The sequence below is a fragment of the Thunnus albacares genome, chromosome 17 (genome assembly GCF_914725855.1).
Source record: "Thunnus albacares chromosome 17, fThuAlb1.1, whole genome shotgun sequence".
In the NCBI taxonomy this organism is placed as follows: domain Eukaryota; kingdom Metazoa; phylum Chordata; class Actinopteri; order Scombriformes; family Scombridae; genus Thunnus; species Thunnus albacares.
This window is the reverse complement of record NC_058122.1, coordinates 5,402,890-5,423,680: the sequence shown is the minus strand read 5'-3', so window position 1 is coordinate 5,423,680 and position 20,791 is coordinate 5,402,890. Positions and strand designations below refer to the sequence as shown.

General features: G+C 38.1%; 1 protein-coding gene and 1 long non-coding RNA gene across 4 annotated transcripts; both read right to left on the bottom strand.

Moving 5' to 3' along the window:
- Window positions 1–2,273: 2,273 nt before the first annotated feature.
- On the bottom strand, window positions 2,274–10,805 carry tnnt1 (troponin T type 1 (skeletal, slow)). 3 transcript variants are annotated; one of them, XM_044332136.1, is made up of 11 exons: window positions 10,774–10,805; window positions 9,126–10,490; window positions 8,533–8,554; window positions 8,330–8,390; window positions 7,184–7,300; window positions 6,760–6,837; window positions 6,266–6,379; window positions 6,065–6,174; window positions 3,116–3,206; window positions 2,647–2,687; window positions 2,274–2,527 (listed from the first exon to the last, which is right to left on the bottom strand). In XM_044332136.1, exons 4-11 carry the CDS (start codon window positions 8,384–8,386, stop codon window positions 2,482–2,484), a joined length of 654 nt encoding a protein of 217 aa, XP_044188071.1. In that variant the 5' UTR covers window positions 8,387–8,390; window positions 8,533–8,554; window positions 9,126–10,490; window positions 10,774–10,805; the 3' UTR covers window positions 2,274–2,481. The 3 variants fall into 3 exon arrangements, with proteins under 3 accessions (XP_044188071.1, XP_044188070.1, XP_044188072.1); XM_044332135.1 differs by lacking the exon at window positions 10,774–10,805 and having other exon boundaries at window positions 9,126–9,146; window positions 10,473–10,767; XM_044332137.1 differs by lacking the exon at window positions 9,126–10,490 and having other exon boundaries at window positions 10,774–10,800.
- Window positions 10,806–10,839: 34 nt separating this feature from the next.
- Window positions 10,840–16,969, bottom strand: LOC122967469. Its single transcript, XR_006398606.1, has 4 exons — window positions 16,802–16,969; window positions 11,156–11,183; window positions 11,011–11,027; window positions 10,840–10,860 (listed from the first exon to the last, which is right to left on the bottom strand). It is a non-coding gene; the product is annotated as an uncharacterized LOC122967469 (long non-coding RNA).
- Between the last annotated feature and the right edge of the window lie 3,822 nt (window positions 16,970–20,791).

Genomic DNA, 20,791 nt, shown 5'->3' with positions numbered 1-20,791 from the left:
ATGTCCTTGTTGGGGATGCATCAGGACACATTAGCATTTATACTACAAAAGATATGTGGTCAAATGCGTCCCAGACCACCTCGGCAAGTGGCTTGAGTGATCGGATCACAGTGGGTCTTGGTGGTCATTTACACTTTATTTAGCATTGTCCACTTGTGATCCGATCGCCCAAGATGCATTGTTAAACCAAACAGAGTCTTTGTCCAAGTCTACATCTACATCTGTTTCTTCATGTAGAGTGCAAGGGAAATATGCCTATGATCATCACTTTCTTTTGGACATTTGTAGCAAAGACTTTTGCTACAAGAAATATTGGCTGGGAGAGCTCAATCAGCTGAGTGAACTTGGTCTCCTATGCACCAGTTGTCAACATCGAACTGAAACATGCACTTTCTCTATAAATGCACTTTAATGCATTGTGCTGCTAACTTTTCGTTCTCTTTCTCTTCTGAGTTTTGTTTTGGGGTTTATATGTTTTTATCATTTTCTAAGAGAATTTTTAGATATATATATTTATCCTTTCTGTTGTTGTTGCACTGCTGTGGGCTGGAAGGAACAGCATATTGCTTTTTTGTGTATGCAAGTACACAAGAAAATTACAATAAACTGAATCTTGAAATATATACAGTATATAATAATCAATATTTTATATAATTACAAAGTATCAAATGACCGTGTGTAATGTCAGAGGAGTCACTCATAGTGATGAACCTACAGAGAATTATCAGTGACTCAGCTCCCCTCTTCTTTATAGCAGGTTTCAGTTCATTGTTTAGTTGTCTGGCCTGGAAGTTTACTGTTTTGGTTCACTCATAGCTTTGTTTTCTGAGAAAAAGCTCTAAAAACCCACTGTACACTATCTGCTCAGCACCAGATGGCAAACAGACACAGTTAGAAACTAGCTGGTGAACATAGCGGAGCATTTAGCAGATAGAGCCAGATATTTCCCTCTGGAGTAACAAGTTCAACATATCAACTTAAAGATCCAGCGTGTATAATTTAGTGGCATCTAGTGGAATGGACTTGGTAGAAATGGAATATAATATTTTTAAGTATGATTTAATTAGTGTATAATCACCTGAAAATAAGAATCTATGTGTTTTTGTTACCTTAGAATGAGCCCTTTATATCTACAGAGGGAGTGAGTCCTCTTCCACAGAGCCCGCCATGTTGCATTGCCATGTTTCTACAGTAGCCCAGAATGGACAAGCCAAACACTGGCTCTAGAGAGGGTCTTTCACATTTTTTTGTGAGTTTCATGGTGACTGTAGGTTCTCCTACACACTTGGAAGGGAAGGGTGTGGGGAGGGGTATTCATCTGATTGCAATCTGCAACCTCACCACTACATGTCACTAAATCCCCCACACTAGTCCTTTAATATTCTAAGGTTAAAGTATATCCTCCTATATATGTCAGAAGATGCTTGTATGTTTGTTTTTACCAAATAAAGTCTAAGTCTTCAAATGAAGTGGATATCTTCCACATTTACAAGCTTTTTAGTCAACAATTCCTTCTTTATGTCTCAGGACTGTGTGTTCCTGTTCAGCTGCAGTGAAAGAATCATAACAAAAAGAGGGAATTCGACACAAAAAATACAGAAAAAATGAAAAATATTGACTTGATTTGACTAATTTGGATGGCTGAAGCCTAACAATAGCTCCAAATAAAATGTTCAATATATTTTTGCACAAAATGAAGGCTTTGGATTTTGTACCATCTCCCATCCCCTACACTGAAAGTACATCATGAAGGGATCTCTTAATGGCCAGTATGAACATGAGGAATGATTTCAGCAAGAAAAAAACATCAATGTGTCAATGGGCACCTGGCTATTGTTTTAGTACAGACTTGAAAAATTGTGAACCTATCTATTAAGTTCCACTCTACACTTCATATGCAACCCCCTTGCGATGCCTCAATATCCCACAGGGGGGCATGCATGGCACACCCCCGGTTTGGAAACCATTGCTTTGAACCAAAATGTAAGTATATCAGTTGTTGATTTTCTAAAGCTGCTGTTTGTTGTAAGCATGGGTCATTACAGCGGAAAATTCAAAGCAGTTGTCAACTGACTGCAGTTTGACTCCCTTGATGTTATCACAGCATATATCTACATATACCATCTATATTGAGTACAGCAGTTAAAAACATTGATTACCAATCTTGGAGAGCAAAAAATTATATCTTGATTTAGTTCAACTTGTTTTGTTTGATGTAAGTCCACAACTTCAAAATCACAGCCAAAAGAAAATAGAACAGTGACAAAACCAACTCAACACCGTGTGTATGTCGTTTTATTATCAATACATGTTACCAAGAAACATTCAATATCTATCTCACACACAGTCAAAGCCCACAGTGTGGCCCTGGCACAAGAAGAACGTAAAGAGGAAATGTGTGGTTCCTCTGCTCTGCTGCTGCTTCCCTTTTTATCCTATCTATGTGTTTTTGTGTTCTCTTTTCTTCTTCTTTTGCCCCTTTTACTTCCAGCGACCGCCTACCTTCCCTTTGCCATGGCCCTTTTTACTGTAAGAGAGAGAGAGAAAGGGAAAGAAGATGTTGTGATGAAGGAAGCAATAGATACGATAGACAGAAAAAATGTCCATCTGCAGTTTATCATATTTTGTATAAGTGTAACCACTCACAATTTCTGAGCATGTTGGATTCTGTTCAGCAGCACAATGATCTGTAAGAAGCACACAAACAGAAATGAGAGATAGCACAGACAAATGATAATTATGAATAATGGTAATTATATACTCATTACTACTGCAGTGACTAATGTTTCTGGTGATGATGTTTTCTGTCAAGTGTGTTGAATAAGATATTAGATGTCTCTCAGTCTTCTTGCTATATACAAGACAATGTAATGTAATATTATTTATCATACAGTAGCTCTGCTTAGATACATTGAGGAAAATAAAATCAATTTAGGGGTCATGCTATGATCCCTGTTACATCTAAACGTTGCTCTTTAAAATGATATTTTCTGGGAGCTGTAAGCACAGTGTGCAGAACGTTTGTCTGACTTTTCTGTTTGTTTTTTGATCCAGTGCTTGTAGAGGTTTTTTGTATGTGTGTGCTCTTCACTAGTTGTTGATATCACAGTAATACCTCATATTTCTGGTGCTTCATGTGCTCCATGAAGTCAAACTTCTCAGACTCCAGCTGGTAGATCCAGTTCCACATCTCCTGGGCTTGTTGCCTTGGAAACACAAAGAGATATTTTTGGTGTTTATTTTGCTAGTTTGTGGTCTTTGGCCAGTATGTTGTCATAACTCACTGGTTTTGGTCTGGTTCCCAGACTTCCTTCATGCTGAAAGCAAACAATAACTGTTTCTTTCTAGTAAAATTTCCCCCTCGGGAGTATTTCCAAATTTTCTGCTATAATCTCTGCTGACTAAAAAAACACCCTCGCCTTTTGGTCTGCAGGGTAATGTCTCCCTTTGTTGGCATCGTGGTGAAGTGTTTTGCTCCAGATTGCAGTCATCTCTTTGAAAATGTTTTGTTGAAACACTGGATTAAATTGATTTGTTACATTAAGTGGTCTCTGTTGAATTCAGTGCTGCTTCTGTGTAACCTTACAACACAAATGCACAACATGGCCAAGATAAAAATAAGATGTCAAAGCTACATTGCCTCACATTGTCCAGAGGAAGAATAGGATGTTTGGTTTCCTCATTGTGCCTCTAACACTGTTGACACATGCTATCATGCTCCCTCCGCTCTCTGCCTGCTGCCCTTCCTCTCAGGTGTTGTGGGCTACACCCTCTTCATCCAGTCCCTGCTACTCTGCCTCCCAGATGTCAGTTATCTGTATGGAAACAGGTCTGCCTGATCAGCTGATGTAATTTGCTTCAAAGCATCTTCCTGTCGCATTTCCTGTCAGTACCCTTTAAAGGGGAAACCAATGAATGCAGTGGTCAAAATGAACCAACTGAACCAAAGAAGGGATCAAAGCCTCAGGGCAGAAACTGGTTACAAAGAAAAAACAAACTCCTCATTATTTCAGGTAGAATGTGGCCTGGACAGTTACCAGGACATGGCTTGTGACTTCCCCTGCCAGAGGATTGTATGACCTCAAGGAAAGTTACATGTTCTCAAAAGAGCCAACTTCAGATGCCAAAAGCATGGCAGGCTTCTGCCACTGGCACTCAATGTCTGTACAGCAAAACTGGCCAAGACTGCAGCATGACTACATTTGAAGTCTCCTTGGGGACAGTCACAGGTGGTAGATTGAATGCCATCAGTTCACACCTGATAAATACATGTCCCCAACAACTGTATTATGTGTTATGCATTTAACATTAATAACCTTTTTACTACCTTACCTTACTTTGACTAGATTATGTCAAGAATGCATTTTGGTAGAGGACAAAACTCTGATGCTGGGTCTAACATTTGATGGGTAAGATATATTTGTCACTGATTCAATCATGATAAAACTGACCATGAAATTAAAAAAAAAAAAATCAACATTCAAATTATGTGAATACAGAAAGAATTTTTTCTGGTTTCTTTGATGATATAACATTATGAAAACGATTTATTTTTAAATAGAATACATGGCAGGGGTTTCAGGATTGGCCACAGTGCAGGCACAATTAAGCTAACACATTTTTCTAATATCATCTTGTCTTTTTCCTGCACTCCATCATCACAGAGTAAAACCTGTCTCTCATACTCTCCCTGATGAGAACATACAGCTGACACTCAGACAAACTACACTCTTCTAACATGACCTCTTTCTATACATTTTCAATGGTCTTAAAAAAAATGTAAGATGGTGTGCAACAGCCATATCTGGCTTAGGGACCAATCAACAAATCCGCTCCCACCAAGAGCCGGGTTCTGCTTGAGGTTTCTAAAGGGGAGTTTTTCCTTACCGCTGTCGCCAAGTGCTTGCTCATGGTTGAATTGTTGAGTCTCTGTAAATTAAAGAGCATGGGCTTGACCTGCTCTATGTGAAAAGTGCCCTGAGATGACTTTTGTTGTGATTTGGCGCTATATAAATAAACATTTTTAATTGGCTAGCATTGTTACAAATGTCAATGGGATTTTGAATGAGGTTTTCTTATTTCTGGAGCAGAACCTAGAAGTTCCGGTCTGACTTTCTGTGGTCTCTGGATTGTGATGTGGGAATCTGAATGGCTAGTGGTCAACATAGTTTGATAATGGTTGCAAATTTTCCACAATTCTAATGTTTCCTGCTGACTCCTTTTAAAATGAGAATCTTACAAAACGGGTCTTAAAAAGGCATTTTTATGGCTACATGATACCATGTTGATCGACCTAGGCTAAAGCTGCATGTCCCAAAAGAATAAGCATCCTCACCAGTTTATGACCCGTGTAGCAAATTTGGATCCTGCAGTGTAGAGATAGTTAATCCTATAATATATGATAAAGAAAAATAATTTAACCCTGTTTGGCTGCTTAGCTTTCATACTTGTTCATGTTTTCAAAGAGTATGTTTTTACTCTTAGGAGAAAAAAGGCAAACCAAATGCTGTCTCGAGTAACAGCACTCAGGCTGTTGTAGTATAACTTCCTCAAATCCAATAAAAAGCAGGACAGAGTGACCAACATTAGCCTAAACTCAGCCAGACCTGACAAACTAATGTGGTTACTACTGTTACATTAACATGCTAATGATTGCAGCTTACATGAAAGCAGATAAACACACTTTTTTAATCCATTACCCTTTTGCTCTTGTGTTTTTGGCTTTAGAAAGGCTAAAAAAAAGAAACCACCCTCTTCGCTCTATCACAGTTACTACAGACCAATGAACACAACTTTGACATGTGGAGAAATCCAAAGCTTGACAGGTACGGTTGCTTAGCAATGAATGGACAAATGCATTTGGGGGAGGGGTTCAGCAAACTGTTGATTAAATGAGAGAGCCCCTCTTGAATCCATCCTTGTTGTTATGATATAAATCTGTAACCTAATGAGCTGACCCCCTCATGATTTCACCACCTTTCAGACTTTCAATACCCAGTTTAAGCTTCTGTAACGGTGTAACATCATTGGTTAGCTGTCTGAAATACTACAGGAAGAGACTCACCTGAGTGAGTCCTCCCTCAAATTTTCAATGGCTAGCGGCTGCCGCCTTTCAGCCAGAGTCTTCTTCTTGATCTCTCGGCCCGTCAGACGCTTGCCCTTCCTTGACTCAGCCTGGGACAGCAAACACACACAATCCTCTGTATCATCATCATCATCCCCTCCTCATCATTATCATCACTACTGATAATAACAGCAGCCTCACCTTGGCCAGGAAGCCTCCAAAGTTCGCTCCCATGCCTGACAGAACTTTCTTCTTCTTGGCATCATCATCAGCCTTCCTCTTGGCTTCCTCTTCCTCTTTTCTGTGACGCTCCTCCTGATAGATGAAGAGGCATGAGGTGATGAATAAAAAAGGAAACCATGTTTTTATGTTGAATTGTATTTTTGTGCACCTGGAGGGGAGATTTGATGTTGTGTTGTATATGTTTTACACATTTGTTCACTAAATATATAAACTGATAGATATACTGGTTTTACATAGCTTGAGAAAATAGAGAAACACAACTGTACAGTATATATGAACATTTGATGAATTTTTGTAACATACTAGACCAGCGTATCCTTGAGATATAAAAAATCTATTTTTTAAAGGACATAATGATGCCTCTTTAAGGCTTTGGTAAAGTATAGTAAATAATAATATCACTGTGCAGACTAGGTGATAAATTCATATAGTTTTGTGTGTGTATGTGTTACCGCAATCCTGTTCTGTCTGTCCTTCTCCTTCTCTGCTCTAACCCTCTGGATCTCAGCTCTGTCTGCCCGACGGCGCTCCTGATGGAAAGCGAAACAAAGAAGCCACACAGCCATGAAACAAGATGTCATTAAAGGTATATTTTAGCACCATTCGGATAAAAACTGATGAAATTACATTCCAGGGGAGACCTTCAAGTCTCCTTTTAATTTTTTTTCTCAAAATAACTCAGAAAAAATTTGTTTGATGATCAACACCCTTGCTCACATTCATTCTGCATAGTTACATTCAGTAAAAGCATGTTCTCTTATTGCTGGCCAATTTCTGTTTCCATTCAATCAGATGCATATTGTCCCATTTATGTTTCTACAGAGATTTTAAACATCAACTTCCTTGTTGGGAAGTGTAATATCTTAGAGAACTTACGATTCGTTCCTTGAGACCAATAAGTTCTTCCTCATCCTTCTTCCTCTGCTCGAAGTGGACGTCGATCAGAGTATGCAGCTCCAGTAAGTCCTTCTCCATACGCTTTCTGTGGATGTCCTGGTGGAACGAGGGAGTGTTTATTTCTATTTGGGCATCTCTACACAAACTGATTTGGTATGATTTAACTAAAATTGACCATAGAACAGAGAAAAAAAATAGTTTTAAGCCTACATTTGAAAATCTCAGCAGAGCCTGCCTCTGGCTTGCATTGGCAGCCAATACAAAGACATCAGGACAGGCCTAATACAATCAAACTTTTTAGATCTTGTAAGGACTCTGGCAGCTGCATTTTGGACCAAATGAAGACCTCTTGTTGCTTTCATGGGTAGGCCAGAGAAAAATGTAGTGAAGTAATCGATTCTGGATTTTATGAAAGCCTATTTGGGATTCTGAATCTGAAGGATTTGGGTGCCTGAATTAGATTAAATGGGATGGATCTCGGCTATGCTAGGTATATGAAAACTGCATATCTTGTGACATCCTTGATATGTGGCTCAAAAAGGAAGAGAAGGATAAAAAACTATTCCCAAATACTTGACTGTATAGCTATGAAAAAACATCCATGAAAACTGTTCTTTGTCTGACTGGACCAACAAGCAACATCTCAGTTGCTGATTGTGTGATTGTGTTGTCAGCACAGCATAGCATTTATTCTGTTACTCAGATATGAGCTGAACCAGACAAGTGCTAGCTTATTGAGATCAATAACATTTTCAGTACACTCTGAGATGGGGTCATGATCCAGTGTTGAAAGGAGGACTCAAATCTAGACACAGCAAGACATGTATGATTAGAATCCATGGCCATTAATAAGTTGTTCACAACTGCGGTTAGTGTGGATTTCAACCCAGACTGAAACTGATGATGAAGACTCAAACTGGATAGTTGACCTTTTCTAAGAGTTTACCTCTACTTGACTTTCTTTCTCCAGACAATTACATAGCAGAACAAAGGCTAATCTCAAACTGCAACACCGATAGCTGTGGCTTCCAGATGATTTATGATGCAGCTGCAACTTTAAAGAAAAGAAAGAAAGAAAAAAGTAAAGAAAACTAATCTGACTTAACCCCCCTTTTCATAACTTACATCAAAATCCACCCTCTCTCCCTCAGGAATCTTTGGAGGGGCAAGTTGAGGCACCATAGGTCTGTATGAAGTGAACAAACATTAGTGACAAATTATGTGAGAGTAGTCTAAAAATCTAAATAAGATTAGAGAAATATGACATTGGGCCTAGAAAACTAGAACTACTAGTACAAAATATAATGGAAGAGAGTGCCTGAACATACTTGGGTTTTGGACGCTCCTCCTCTGTTGATGAGAGAAAAAAGATGAGCAAAACACAAAAAAACAACAACATAAGAGTGAATAAAAATGTTTCCCCTGAACTGTGTGAAAGGACAAGAAAATCTGAAAGTTGTTAGCAAAGCTATTAATGTGACTGAAAGCACAGCAAGCAGCAAGGCAACACTAGATTGAACATTATGTATTAGTTATGATTAAGTAAAACTGCAAGAACATAATACTTATATCACCAAAACACCTTTCTTACCAAACCAGGATGAACTTTTACACTTCTAGATTTTAACCACATTTAGCACTTCAAACATTTTTTTAAAAAAATAAGTCTGATTATAGAATGTAAATACTTTGTTTCCTACACGTGAGCTTTGTGAGACTGGTGTTAAAACAGTTTGGACCCTTAAAAGACTCTGAAAGTCTGGGAGGATTTACAAGGGTAGATCTGATTTTAATGTTAGATTACTCATTTTAAGAAAAAAATGTCTGAGTTAGCCAATGTGGCACTGCACTTCAGGAGAAAAATATTTTAAAATAAAAATATTTTACCCCTTTATGGAACCACATTTCTGCTATTTCTCACCTTCCTCCTGGGCATCTTGATCTGATGTACCAGCCACATGAAGAATGACAGATGGGAGGATGGTAATCAAGCAATGAAGGTGTCATTAAAAATGAGTGAAAAGTACACATGAGGAGAGCAAGGGAATAGAAAAGGTAGGGTGGAAGAAAGGAGCACGGAAGATAAAATGGAATGAGGAGCAGAAGGAGGGAAAGAAGGACAAATAGGTTCAATTGTGGGAAAGATGAAAGGAAAGAAAGTTGAAGATAGAATATGGAAGTAAGAAATGAAGGTGTATAGAAGCAAAGGAAGGAAGGAGGAAATCAAGAAACCAGGAATTCAAGAGGCAAAAATGGAGAAAAAAACATGAGGAGAGAAGGAGGGAAGAGATGTGGAATGATCGAAAGAGGTCCCAAGTTAATATCTGATACTGCTGAGGAAGCAAGCTCAAATCTATCATTTCCCATCATGCAATGAGGGCCACACTATTGACTGGCACTAGTATGTACCATCCAGTGTGGCTGCATGGAAATGTAGTTTTGTTGAACATTCTGTGGACATTCATTATTACATCATTCACATACAGACATTGTAGATTAGAGTCATATAAATATTTTTCTGAGGTAGAATTGAGGTCATAGGTTAAACCATAATGGGCAGGGCCAAAGAACCATTATGTAGCCATCTGCCAAGCTCACTCACCTCCCGACACCATGAGTTTTGTTGTCACAAATACATAAAAAGCCATTGCCATTCAGATATTTGTAGTCATATTTGTAGTGCGCTCCAAAACATGGTGGACCTTTGACCTTGAACACTAAGGTTTAAATCTTCTGAGAACTTCTTGTGGAACTGTAACTCAAATCTGGTATGTGCATGTGTATAATTATGAATGTCAGTATACATACAAATGTTGCATCTGCAGAAATGAATAAAACATTGTACTACTTTTAAAGGCAAAACGTGCTCCAAAACTGAAATACTGTTTTGGGAGTTTGTACCTTTAAAGCACTGGCTGCAACAGCAGACAATGAGAAAACCAGTACAATCTTCACAATACTGATAAAGGCGTGATCAACATGGCAATGGAAATGTGCTCAGATATGATATATGATTTTACCTTTATATATGGAAACATACTGTATGAGTAATGACCACTTAATTCACCATTTACATTTGGTATTAAAACACAATACAGGTAAAATACTTTTCTCAGTAGGAACATGATTTAAATTCAGGCGCAAATAAATTTCTCATCTTCTTCTTCTTCTCTTTAACATATCTGGATATTACTTTCACTTGCATTGGGTCTTAAGGCCATAAATGGTGCTTAAAAGAGTGATTCATGATGAAGTGCTGTCACCCTACCTTGATCCTCTTGCTGCTCTGATAGCCCGGACCAGCACAGTGTCAGCCAATGAGAACGCAGGATAGAGATGATTGGTCAGAGTTAGTTCAGCGTCACCCATAACTCACACAGTTATGAAGAAGAAGAGAGGGAACAACAAAGAAAGACATCTGTGTCTTTTGAGGGACATTTAATCATAATCACAACCATTTTAAAGAGTCTGTTTAAATGTATTTGCAAGGTCCTTTCAACACACTGGATCAGTTTTATCTCCAGACTTGCTATACAACGTTTGCATTGTGGGAGTCCTCCTGAGTTTACCTTCTCCGTCCTCCTCCACCTGTTCAGTCTCCTCCTCCTGCTCAGGCTCGTCCTCCTGCTCAGGCTCGGCCTCCTCCTCCTCCTCCTCTGGGAGAAAAAACAGAGCGATGATAAGTCATACGCAAAAAGAGTGCAGATAAATTAATTTCACAGTTAACTCTTCAATGAATCTTCATGTGTGTTTCTGAGAGACAGATAATGCGTTTAAAAAATATGCACGCATCCTGCTGAAATTACCCTCCTCTGTCTGCTTCCTGGAGAGAGAAGAAACAGAAACACATGATACATGATATTTATCAATTAACATCACAGTTAATGTAATTACACTGGGATGAACAGACAAAAAGCAATGATAAGCACAAATGGATGCTGCTTTACTCACTCGTACTCCTCTTCTACATCTGACATGGCTGCAATAAAGAGAAACAAATGGTGATCAAATCGAAGAAAATCACAAATGAAGCAGAACAGTTTCATATCATTGTAAATAAAATACCATTGGGTTTTTTGTTCTGTTGCTCAGACAAACAGAGCGTTTTTCAGTTTTCCCTTTGACTTTTCATCATTAAATTATTAGTTGTGTCATTAAAAAAACAACTAAATAATAATGAAAACTAATGTTAGTTGCAGCCCTGTTTTGAGGTCCTCAATAGTCCTTCTAAGAGTTTTTTTTTTTTTTTTTGACGAGATCATTTTATTTTTGCCCTACTCTCAGAGTATCTGACAAGATGGTGATGTTGGTCAGTCATTTCAACACTTTGGTCTTAAGCCAGTTCAACTTTGGTGAAAAATTTCTTTTGGCCAACAACTTTGGTCCATGACAAGGTACAGAATGTTAAAATCTAATGACTAGATTTCCGGTTTAAATTACTGGGGCTATTCATAATGTTTTTTATGATCATGGAGACCTCAATGGTCTCTCTTCACCCACAAAACAAATATTAAAACACACATACTGTGAAGAAATACATGAGATGAAAATTCATTCATAGAAGATTTTTTTTTATTTTAAAGGCAAAACATGGACTTCTGGATCTTCTAGTGATGGCTTCAAGACAAAATTTTAATTCTTCTAATTCCCACTACCAGTAAGGCATCCTGCAGGGACCCACTTCTTGTTTTGTTTTTGGATCCTGCTTGTTCATTTCTTGCTCATTAGAATACCTTCAATGTAAGTAGAAGAATTATACTTTGTCAAACATTTCCATGTTTATCCATGTTGTAGGGATGGCAATGTTGGTCCACCACTTTGGTCCAGAGTGAAACAGCTCAACAACTATTGGATGGATTAACATTCATTTTCTCCAGAGGATGAATCCTACTGAGTTGTTGTGCCATCATGAGGTTGACATTTTTTGTTTTTCGTAAAATTTCTTGGCAATAGTAGAATAAATTGCCATTAAATTAAATACACAATTATATTCCCCTCAGGACAAATTGTAACATCTTTGGAGATCCCTTGACTAAAATAGCACCATTATAAGGTCAAAGTCACAGCTACAAGTGTGGTTGTTTGCCATTAGTCTTGTTGTATGGTTGTAAAGCTTAATCTCTTATTTAAGAAATGTTTCATTACAAAATTAGAAAATAAACCATACATCAAGATTTATAGCAAAAACATATGTGCATATGCATTGCTTTTTAAGAGGATTGTCTTGGAAATTTGTTTTTAAGATATAATTTTACTGACTACGACATTACAGATGTGTTAGCTAATATTATACATTACCTATAGATATTGGCTACCTAGAGTAAAATGTTTTAGACCATATCAGATGTTTCTAAAGTATTGAGTGACCAGTGTGATGTTAATGCAGGCTTGAAGGGCTGGCTGTCCATGAGTACGAGAGTGAGCCATCACTAAAATCACAGGTGGCCACAGTCTCTATTCTTCTGTGATTAATGGAAATAGAAACACGCACACACAACCACAAAGAGACAATGCACTCTGAGATGGTTTGGGCTATAAATTGTTCTTCAGAGCTGCCATTGTTCTGACATATAACCACGTACAGACATGGTGAGTGTGTGCTGACACCTTCCTGGCAGGGGACGTGGGGAGATTGATGGAGTGACAACAGGTGAGAATGTGACAAGGGTTAAACGCAGAAAGAGGAGGGAGAGATAGAGTTACTGTCACTTTCTAGTTTTCCCCATCCATCTCTCTCTCTCTCTCTCCTTTGGTCCTCACACACACTTTATCCCTCTGTCCTGCTGGTTCTGACAAATTAGAGGAATTGTACATGTGGACAACATTAGTGTTGAGAGTCTGTAACTTCTCATGAGAATAATAAACATTTCATCACAAGTTGTTTATATATGTTTATTGAAATTGAAATTTAACACCACCAGCTTAACATCTGATTTCGCAGTTTGTTTGACATGTTCACTGAACCACTATATTTTTTAAAACCTCAAACACCAAAAACAAAACTTTCTTGTGGGAGGCCGGTTCTATAAAAATCTGATTTTAAACAAACTAAAAATTCATTTAACATCTGACAACAGAGTGTCAGTTGAAGGCTCCTCCAGCTCCGCTGCAGTAAGGACTGTTACAGGAGGTCATTCCTGCTCTACAATGACTCCCCTCTGTGCCGAGAAGGGAGTCTCCTCCACTGAGTGGCAATGTACAATGGACATTTTACACTAATTTGCACATTTATAGCAATATCTTGCCTTAAAGTTTAAAATTCTATTTTTATTCTACTTATTTTTATTCATTTAGTACTTTTTGTATAAATATATATTTTTGGTAATTCACACACACACACTTCATTTTGTGTTTCTGTAAGCTTTGTGGGTTGTTTTGTCATTTATGTGATAGCTGCTATAACACTGACATCTATCTATCTCCTTTTGATTATTATCCCTCTACACACTGTCATGATGTCCCATCTTCTCCACTCTCTCCAACTTTCTGTCATCAGGAAGAATTTATAGTGGCCCTGTCACTGTGTGGTTGAATTTCTAAAGGCATTTCCTGTCATCGAAAGCTTTGCCTCTCCCTTCTCTCTGTTGTTGTGCCCATTGCTATGCAAGGCCCAGTAGATTGGAATAACATCAGTCCTTTCAATGGCAAATCATTAAGTGTCTCCCATGCGCTGTTATTGATCTCTATACTCTTCTACCTTTTGCACATTCTTAATTTCTTTTTATTATCAAGCATCAACAAAAACAGGCAGTTAGACACTTTGAGGAATAGTTTGACATTTTGGAAAATATGCTTACTTGATTTCGTGCCGAAAGTTAGATGAGAAGATTGATACAACTCTGAGATTGGTACCATTCCTATCAGCTAACTCTTAGCAAGAAAGAAAATTTCCCAAAGAAGGAGTGACTGAATGAGTGCCTTGCTCAAAGGCTCTGCCTGTAATTTCAAATGGAGAGGAAAGGCCTTTTTTAAAAAAAAAAAAAAAAAAAAAAAAAAAAGGTACATAAAAGTAAGACCTATGACTAAAGGCTTGAGGGATGGAGAGAGGGTGGGTGGCTGGGGGAGAAATGACAAATGGATGAATGAGAGGTGCACATTTCTGTCTGGATGGAGCATCACAGTCTGAAGCCGCCTGTTTGGAGCTAAATGGAGAGAGGGAGGTATGGATGAATGAACCAGGGGATTTAGAAGAAGAGTCAAGTTCCAGCAGACAACAGGCACATGCCTTAGCTGGGATAATTTTAGTCAAGGGCAATGAGTGTGTGTGTGGAGTAAAAGAGAATGGGTATGCACCAGTGTCTAGGTATTGTTAAAGAGAGGTTATTAATAGGTTCTACAAAGGTGGAGAGGAGGAAATAAGTTCCTCTGAAAAGAAATCTTGCTGCAATAAAACACCAAAACTAAAAACCAAGTTGTAGGACATTTCTTTATGATATGCTGGCATTATTAAAAACAAGCTAACGATGCATTTTGCTTTGGCAAACCTGCTAAGTATAGATAGCAAAATGTGTTGTTTGCTTGTTTTAAAATAAATGATAAATGTCCTTGTGTGTGACAGATTGTCATCTCAGTAAACGTGCTGCTTTATTTGACAAATTTTCAAGGAAGTAAAATTGTGAGTCAGACTTGGGTTTACATTGTGGGATGTTTTTTTATCACGTAGAAAAACAACATGGGAAAATATTAGCCTCTATGTTACTTTACATTAAAAATCCCTTTAGAAATGTCCCAACTTGTTATTAAAGGTGTGCTAATCAGACAACAACCAGGGAGCTTGACACTGACATGAACTAGCCACTGTAACACATACACACATTCACACACACACACACACACGCGCACGCACGCACGGACACATGCATTACCAACTGCATAGATTACATTTTTGTATGCAGACACCTGTTAGTATTTGCTTATGTGGTTGGCAGTGACCATAGAGGCATAAGAACAATGTGAAGGGTTGTAGACTATGCACACATGCGCATGCGCGCGCGCACACGCACACACACACACACACACACACACACACACACACACACGCGCGCGCGTGCGCACACACACACACACACACACACACACACACACACACACACACACACACACACACACACACACACACACACACACACACACACACACACACACACACACACTCCCAATACTGTAAGCTGTGAGACCTTTGATAGCTAACTCTAAAGAAGGAAATGCTAACTAGATAACAGTACTGTGATGTCAAAACCTTCAGATGATTAAGGCCATCTGCTGAATGCCTTTATAAGTGCCTAAAGATGAGAAGATATCCATTCATTCAGCTCATCCATTATACACAACAAATACCTTTTAGTATTTGTAAAAGGTGATTTTTTTAACACACAATGAAATAACAAATATTAAAGGATTAGTTCACTCAAATAACAGAACAACAATAAAAACACATACTACCATTTACCTTTTGTGATAACTACTCATTAAGATGCAATATTGCTGGCTATATTTGCAGGGGTTTTGGAGATATACAGTAATGTGCAAAGGTTTCAGGCACTTTAGATGTTTATATTCTTAATCATATTTCAGTATCATCAGGGAGACATCTCATCAGTCACAAATTTATTCTGCAGCATGACAACAACCCCAAACATACAGCCAGTCATACAGAACTATCTTCAGCAACAACAACAAGGAGTCCTGCAACAGGTGGACAGAAGTATCTGAGACTAAATCCACAGAAGAACTGTGGTAACTTCTCCAAGATACAGGAACAATCAACCTGCCAAGTACCTTGAAAAACTGTGTGCAGGTATACCGCGGAGAACTGCTGCTGTTTTAAAGCCAAAGCGTGGTCACATCAAATGTAGATTTAATTTAGGTTTCTTCTGTTAACTTAACTTTAATTTAAGTTAATTTATAAATGAAAACTATTTATGGCATTATTTTGAAAGCATCCTTTTGGTGCCTAAAACTTTTGCACAGTGCTGTTCATCTCTCATCAGATTTCTGCTGCTGCTTGAATACAAAGGAGGTGAATGAAATTTAATTTGCGTTGTTGAAAGAAAGGAAAATTAGATTTGAAAAGTCAACAGTAATGTGTTTTTCACTGTGGTTTTTACTCCAAGTTCAAATAAATAACATTTGACAGGGTAACAGGGACATTATTTTTGGCAACACACATTACTGTTGAAATTGAATTCCATTCACTTCCATTGCATTGGTGTAGTAGCAGATGTTTCAGAAGCAGATATCTCAAAGACTGTAAAATTAATAGTTCCTCGGTGGTGCATTCAGGGATGCTCAGGAATACAAGATTTTGGTCTGCTCTTGAGAAACAGCAGACAGTGAATCTTATGCCAGAGCATCATTGAGTACACTAACAAGAATAGTTTTCAAAACTCAATACATGCAACTTAGTGTCCACTGTGATGGATTATGATGATTATGATGATGATGATGATGATGGGTGATACCAGAGTGAAATGAACAGAAACCAGTGGCTGTCTGAACCAGTTGTTCATTCATCTAAAACGTTTTGGTTTGGTTCTGCTGTCATCTTATGAGAAGAATATCTAGAAAGGACATTAAATGACAGACAGATAGACATACCTGTATGAAGGTGTGTTCTCACCAGACACGAGACAAAGAGACAGGGGCAGGCAAGAGAATGGCTAATGAACAGAGACAGGGAGAGTTTTATACCGACAGGGACTCTGTATGTGTGTGTGCTGTGTGGATGAGTATGTGTGTATGCACGCTGTGAGAATAACTGAGTGTTTGAATATACACTACAAGAATAACTGTGAGTCTGTGTGCAAATGTGAAGATTTGCATGTCACGTGTGTGTGTGTGTGTGTGTGTGTGTGTGTGTGTGTGTTCAGGGCTGGGGGCCATAGGCGGATTAAGTGGAGGCAGAAAGATGAGCACCCCTCAGGATTAGGGAGAACAGAGGAATGACCTCACTGGACAAATGGAGGGGTGCCACAGGGCAGGTGGAGAGAGGATGACAAAATGAAAGAGGGAGGGTGTGACAGATGGAGGGAGAGAAAGCTGGAAGAACTGGAGAGGGGGGAGGAGAGACAGTTTGTTCAAAGACAATGGTTATTTTCCTTTAATTAATCAAAGTCCACACTAGGAAACCTCTCAGAAAGGGGTTGCAAAGGAAAAATAAAGTAAGTCCGGGCTATTAAAAATGCCTTCAACAGTTTGTTGAAGCTTCCCCATTTAACGCTTCATTTATTAAAAATACCAAAACCTAAACACAAAGTACAGCTGAGACTGGTGGGAATTAGTTAGTCATTAGTTTAACAGGTATTTGGTCATAAACTGAACCACTTAACATTTTGACCTGATGATGACGCTAAAAAGTTAAGGGATCAACTAAGTCATTACAATTCATCCTGTGAGGAACATGATTTTAATTGAATGGAAATCAATCCAGTAGTCTTCACTCAAAACAACAAACAACAACATCATGGTCACACTAAAGGAAAGTCTGAATCTCAGTGGACTGATTGACATTTCCCATCCATAGAGCCCTAGCATGGCTAAAAATATATTTCAGCCATGCAAAGTCATTTGACACAGGCCAAAGGTCCATTTCACTCTGTTAGACAGTTGCTTGTAAAGAGTTCTCTGTAAAAGCAATATACCTTTAATGACTTTTTCAACCATCTTCAAGATTCTGTTTAAGCTTAGTGATAGGTTGAACCTCTGACTTTCAATGACCCAAGGTTTTTTTCAACAGAATTGCTCATTACTTTTTACTTGTGATACAACCAGAAACGTTTCATGACCAACTGTTTGGTCAAAATAGAACACTGTTACATAGTCCATGGGAAGAAATGAATGGACTTTAACTTTTCCACTCAGTACCAAGGGAGTAGCGTGAGAGAGGGCGGGCTGAACAGATGTGGATGCTCAGCAACAATGATTGAGGGAGGAGACAGACAAAGGGATGACCAGAGCAGATCCAGAAATAGAGGAATGACTGCTTCACTCATTCGCTTTTTCCATGAAAGACGTTTCCAGTTCAAAGAGCCGCATGTACATAAAGCTCACACAAAAGTAACCATACTTCAGCTTAACAGAATGATTGTAGTTTGGGCTACAATATATATTGATTGGGTCTGACCTCATGTTGTGGAGGTCACTGTGCTAGGTGAAAGTCTTAAAGAGATTGTATAACAGACTTAAAAAGGTTCCTCTTCTTATATCCAGCTATTACTGAATTAAACTATCAATGTTTGGAAAAATAATCATAACTCATGGTCAACATACTATCGCATGACCTCAACTAAATTAAGCTAATGAAGGCCATGAGATTTGGATGGAAGCACTAGAAAAGGCTAGTGAGTGGACCTTAAATTGAGATGATTTTGTCGGATTACTGTTCCCAAGGTCAAGAATGAACTCCCACCCTCAAAGCACTTTTGTTGGTTGGAGGATTTTACTTCATGTCTATGAAGCAAAGATGCATGCCAGTTTCTTTTTTTTCTAAAATAATGTTCTCAAATAATCCTTCAGTTAGGGCTGCAACTAACGATAATTTTCATGATCCATTAATTTCTTGATTAATAAATTAGGCTGTTTGGTCTCTAAAATGTCAGAAAATGGTGAAAAATATCAATCTCTGTTTCCCAAAGCCCAAGGTGACATCCTCAAAGGTCTTGTTTTGTCCCAATCAACAGTTCACAACCCAAAGATATTCAGTTTACTATCATAGAAGACAAAAGAAACCAGAAAATATTTGCATTTGAGAAGCTGGAACCAGATAATTTGGAAATTTTCCTCTTAAAAAATAACTCCTACTGATCAATCAATTATCAAAATAGTTGGCTATTCATTAATCGTTGCAGCTCTACATTCAGTTCTATAGCAGGTCAACGTAATGACTGGCTCATTTTACTGAAATGCAAAACTCTGGTGAATCAGGCTAATTCGATCTACAGATCGAAATTGGCCGAAATTATTGGTACCCTTACATTTTATTAAAATAATGCACCATTTGCCCTGAACAGTATTGAAATTAAAACATATTTTATTATCAATACATGTCTATGTTTGGTTTGCAGTGGAACAAAATATAGTCACTCATGCAGCAAGTTTAAAAGAAGAAAATTACTCATTCTGCTGTTTTGTGCCACTGTGTGCATCACATTGAACATGGAAAACAGAAGGAAAACTAGAGAGTGATCTGAAGACATCAGAAAAAAGGTAATAGCGAAGCATGGCCAACATGAAGGTTACAAGACATACATCTTCAAAGAGCTTGATGTTCCTGTGACCACTGTTGCCAATATTATTAAGAAGTTTATGGCCCATGGAACTGTAGCCAACATCTCTGGACGTGGTTGCAAGAGGAAAATTAGCCTGAGATTGAACAGGAGGAATCCTGGAATGGTCAATAAAGAACCAAGGAAAACTTCAATACAGATCTAAGCTGATCTTCAAGTTCAAGGTACAATAGTTTCAAGTCCCACCATCCATCGCTGTTTGAATGAAAATGGGCTCCATGGTAGAAGACCCAGGAAGACCCCACTTTTAAGAGCAAGACACAAAAAAGCCAGACTGGACTTTGCCAAAATGCACGTTGACAAGCCACAGTCCTTCTGGGAGAATGTGCTTTGGACAGATAGACAGAGAAATTAGAGCTTTTTGGTAAATCACACCAACCCTATGTTTACAGAAGAAAAAAATTAAGCCTTCAAAGAAAAGAACATCATGCCTACCGTGAAACATGGAGGGGGCTCAGTTTTGTTTTGGGGTTGCTTTGCTGCCTCAGGCACTTGGTGCCTTGAATCTGTGCAGCACAATGAAATCAGAAGACTATCAAGGCATTTTGGAGCGAAACGTACAGCCCAGTGTCAGAAAGCTGTGTCTTAGTTGCAGGTCATGGGTCTTCCAGCGAGATAATGACCCCAAACATACATCAAAAAGCACTCAAGAGTGGATGAGAAGAAAATGTTGGACCATTCTGAAGTGGCCTGCTATGCTATGCTATAACTACCAGTGGAGAAGTGTAGAGACCTTATTCAGAGTTAAAGAAAGTGCTTGACTGCAGTTTTTGCTTTCAAAGGAGGTGCTATAAAATATTAAGTTTTTTAATTTAATCAAGGGTACCAATATTTTTGGCCATGACATTTTTATTTGTTTCATTGTATTAAATAATATGTTAAGTTTTAAATCAAAAGCAAAGTTTCAGTTATATTCAATGTGAAATAAAGAATGATGGATACCATATACTTCTGTCAGTTTCAACTTAATACAGAAAAAGTACAGAGTTTTTTTTTAAAAAGGTGGAAGGGTACCAATAGTTTCGGCTATGTCTGGTGCTTTGCATTCTAAGTACTGGAAATTAATTAAATAAACATAACATAGATTAACAAGTCTGGCAAGGGATTTTTATTTGTAGCCAAATTTATCACCATTATTATACTTTGTTGTTTTCCAAAGGGGTGTTTAAGTTATGCGTTTTAAATGTTTGGTGCTGACTACTTAAAAATCATTAACTTGAACAATGTGAAATTCATTGAAACAAAATTTAAGATTTTTCATTTTTGTAGAAAATATTTGGTTTTGACTGCTTATAAGTGTCAT

Coding starts and splice junctions, on each gene's coding strand:
- tnnt1 (XM_044332136.1), bottom strand. CDS start 8,386: ATGGTGCCTCAACTTGCCCCTCCAAAGATTCCTGAGGGAGAGAGGGTG. Junction 7,301..8,329: donor GAGAGAGGGTGGATTTTGAT/GTAAGTTATGAA, acceptor TCGTTCCACCAG/GACATCCACAGAAAGCGTAT. Junction 2,688..3,115: donor TGAAGCACCAGAAATATGAG/GTATTACTGTGA, acceptor TGCTTCTTACAG/ATCATTGTGCTGCTGAACAG.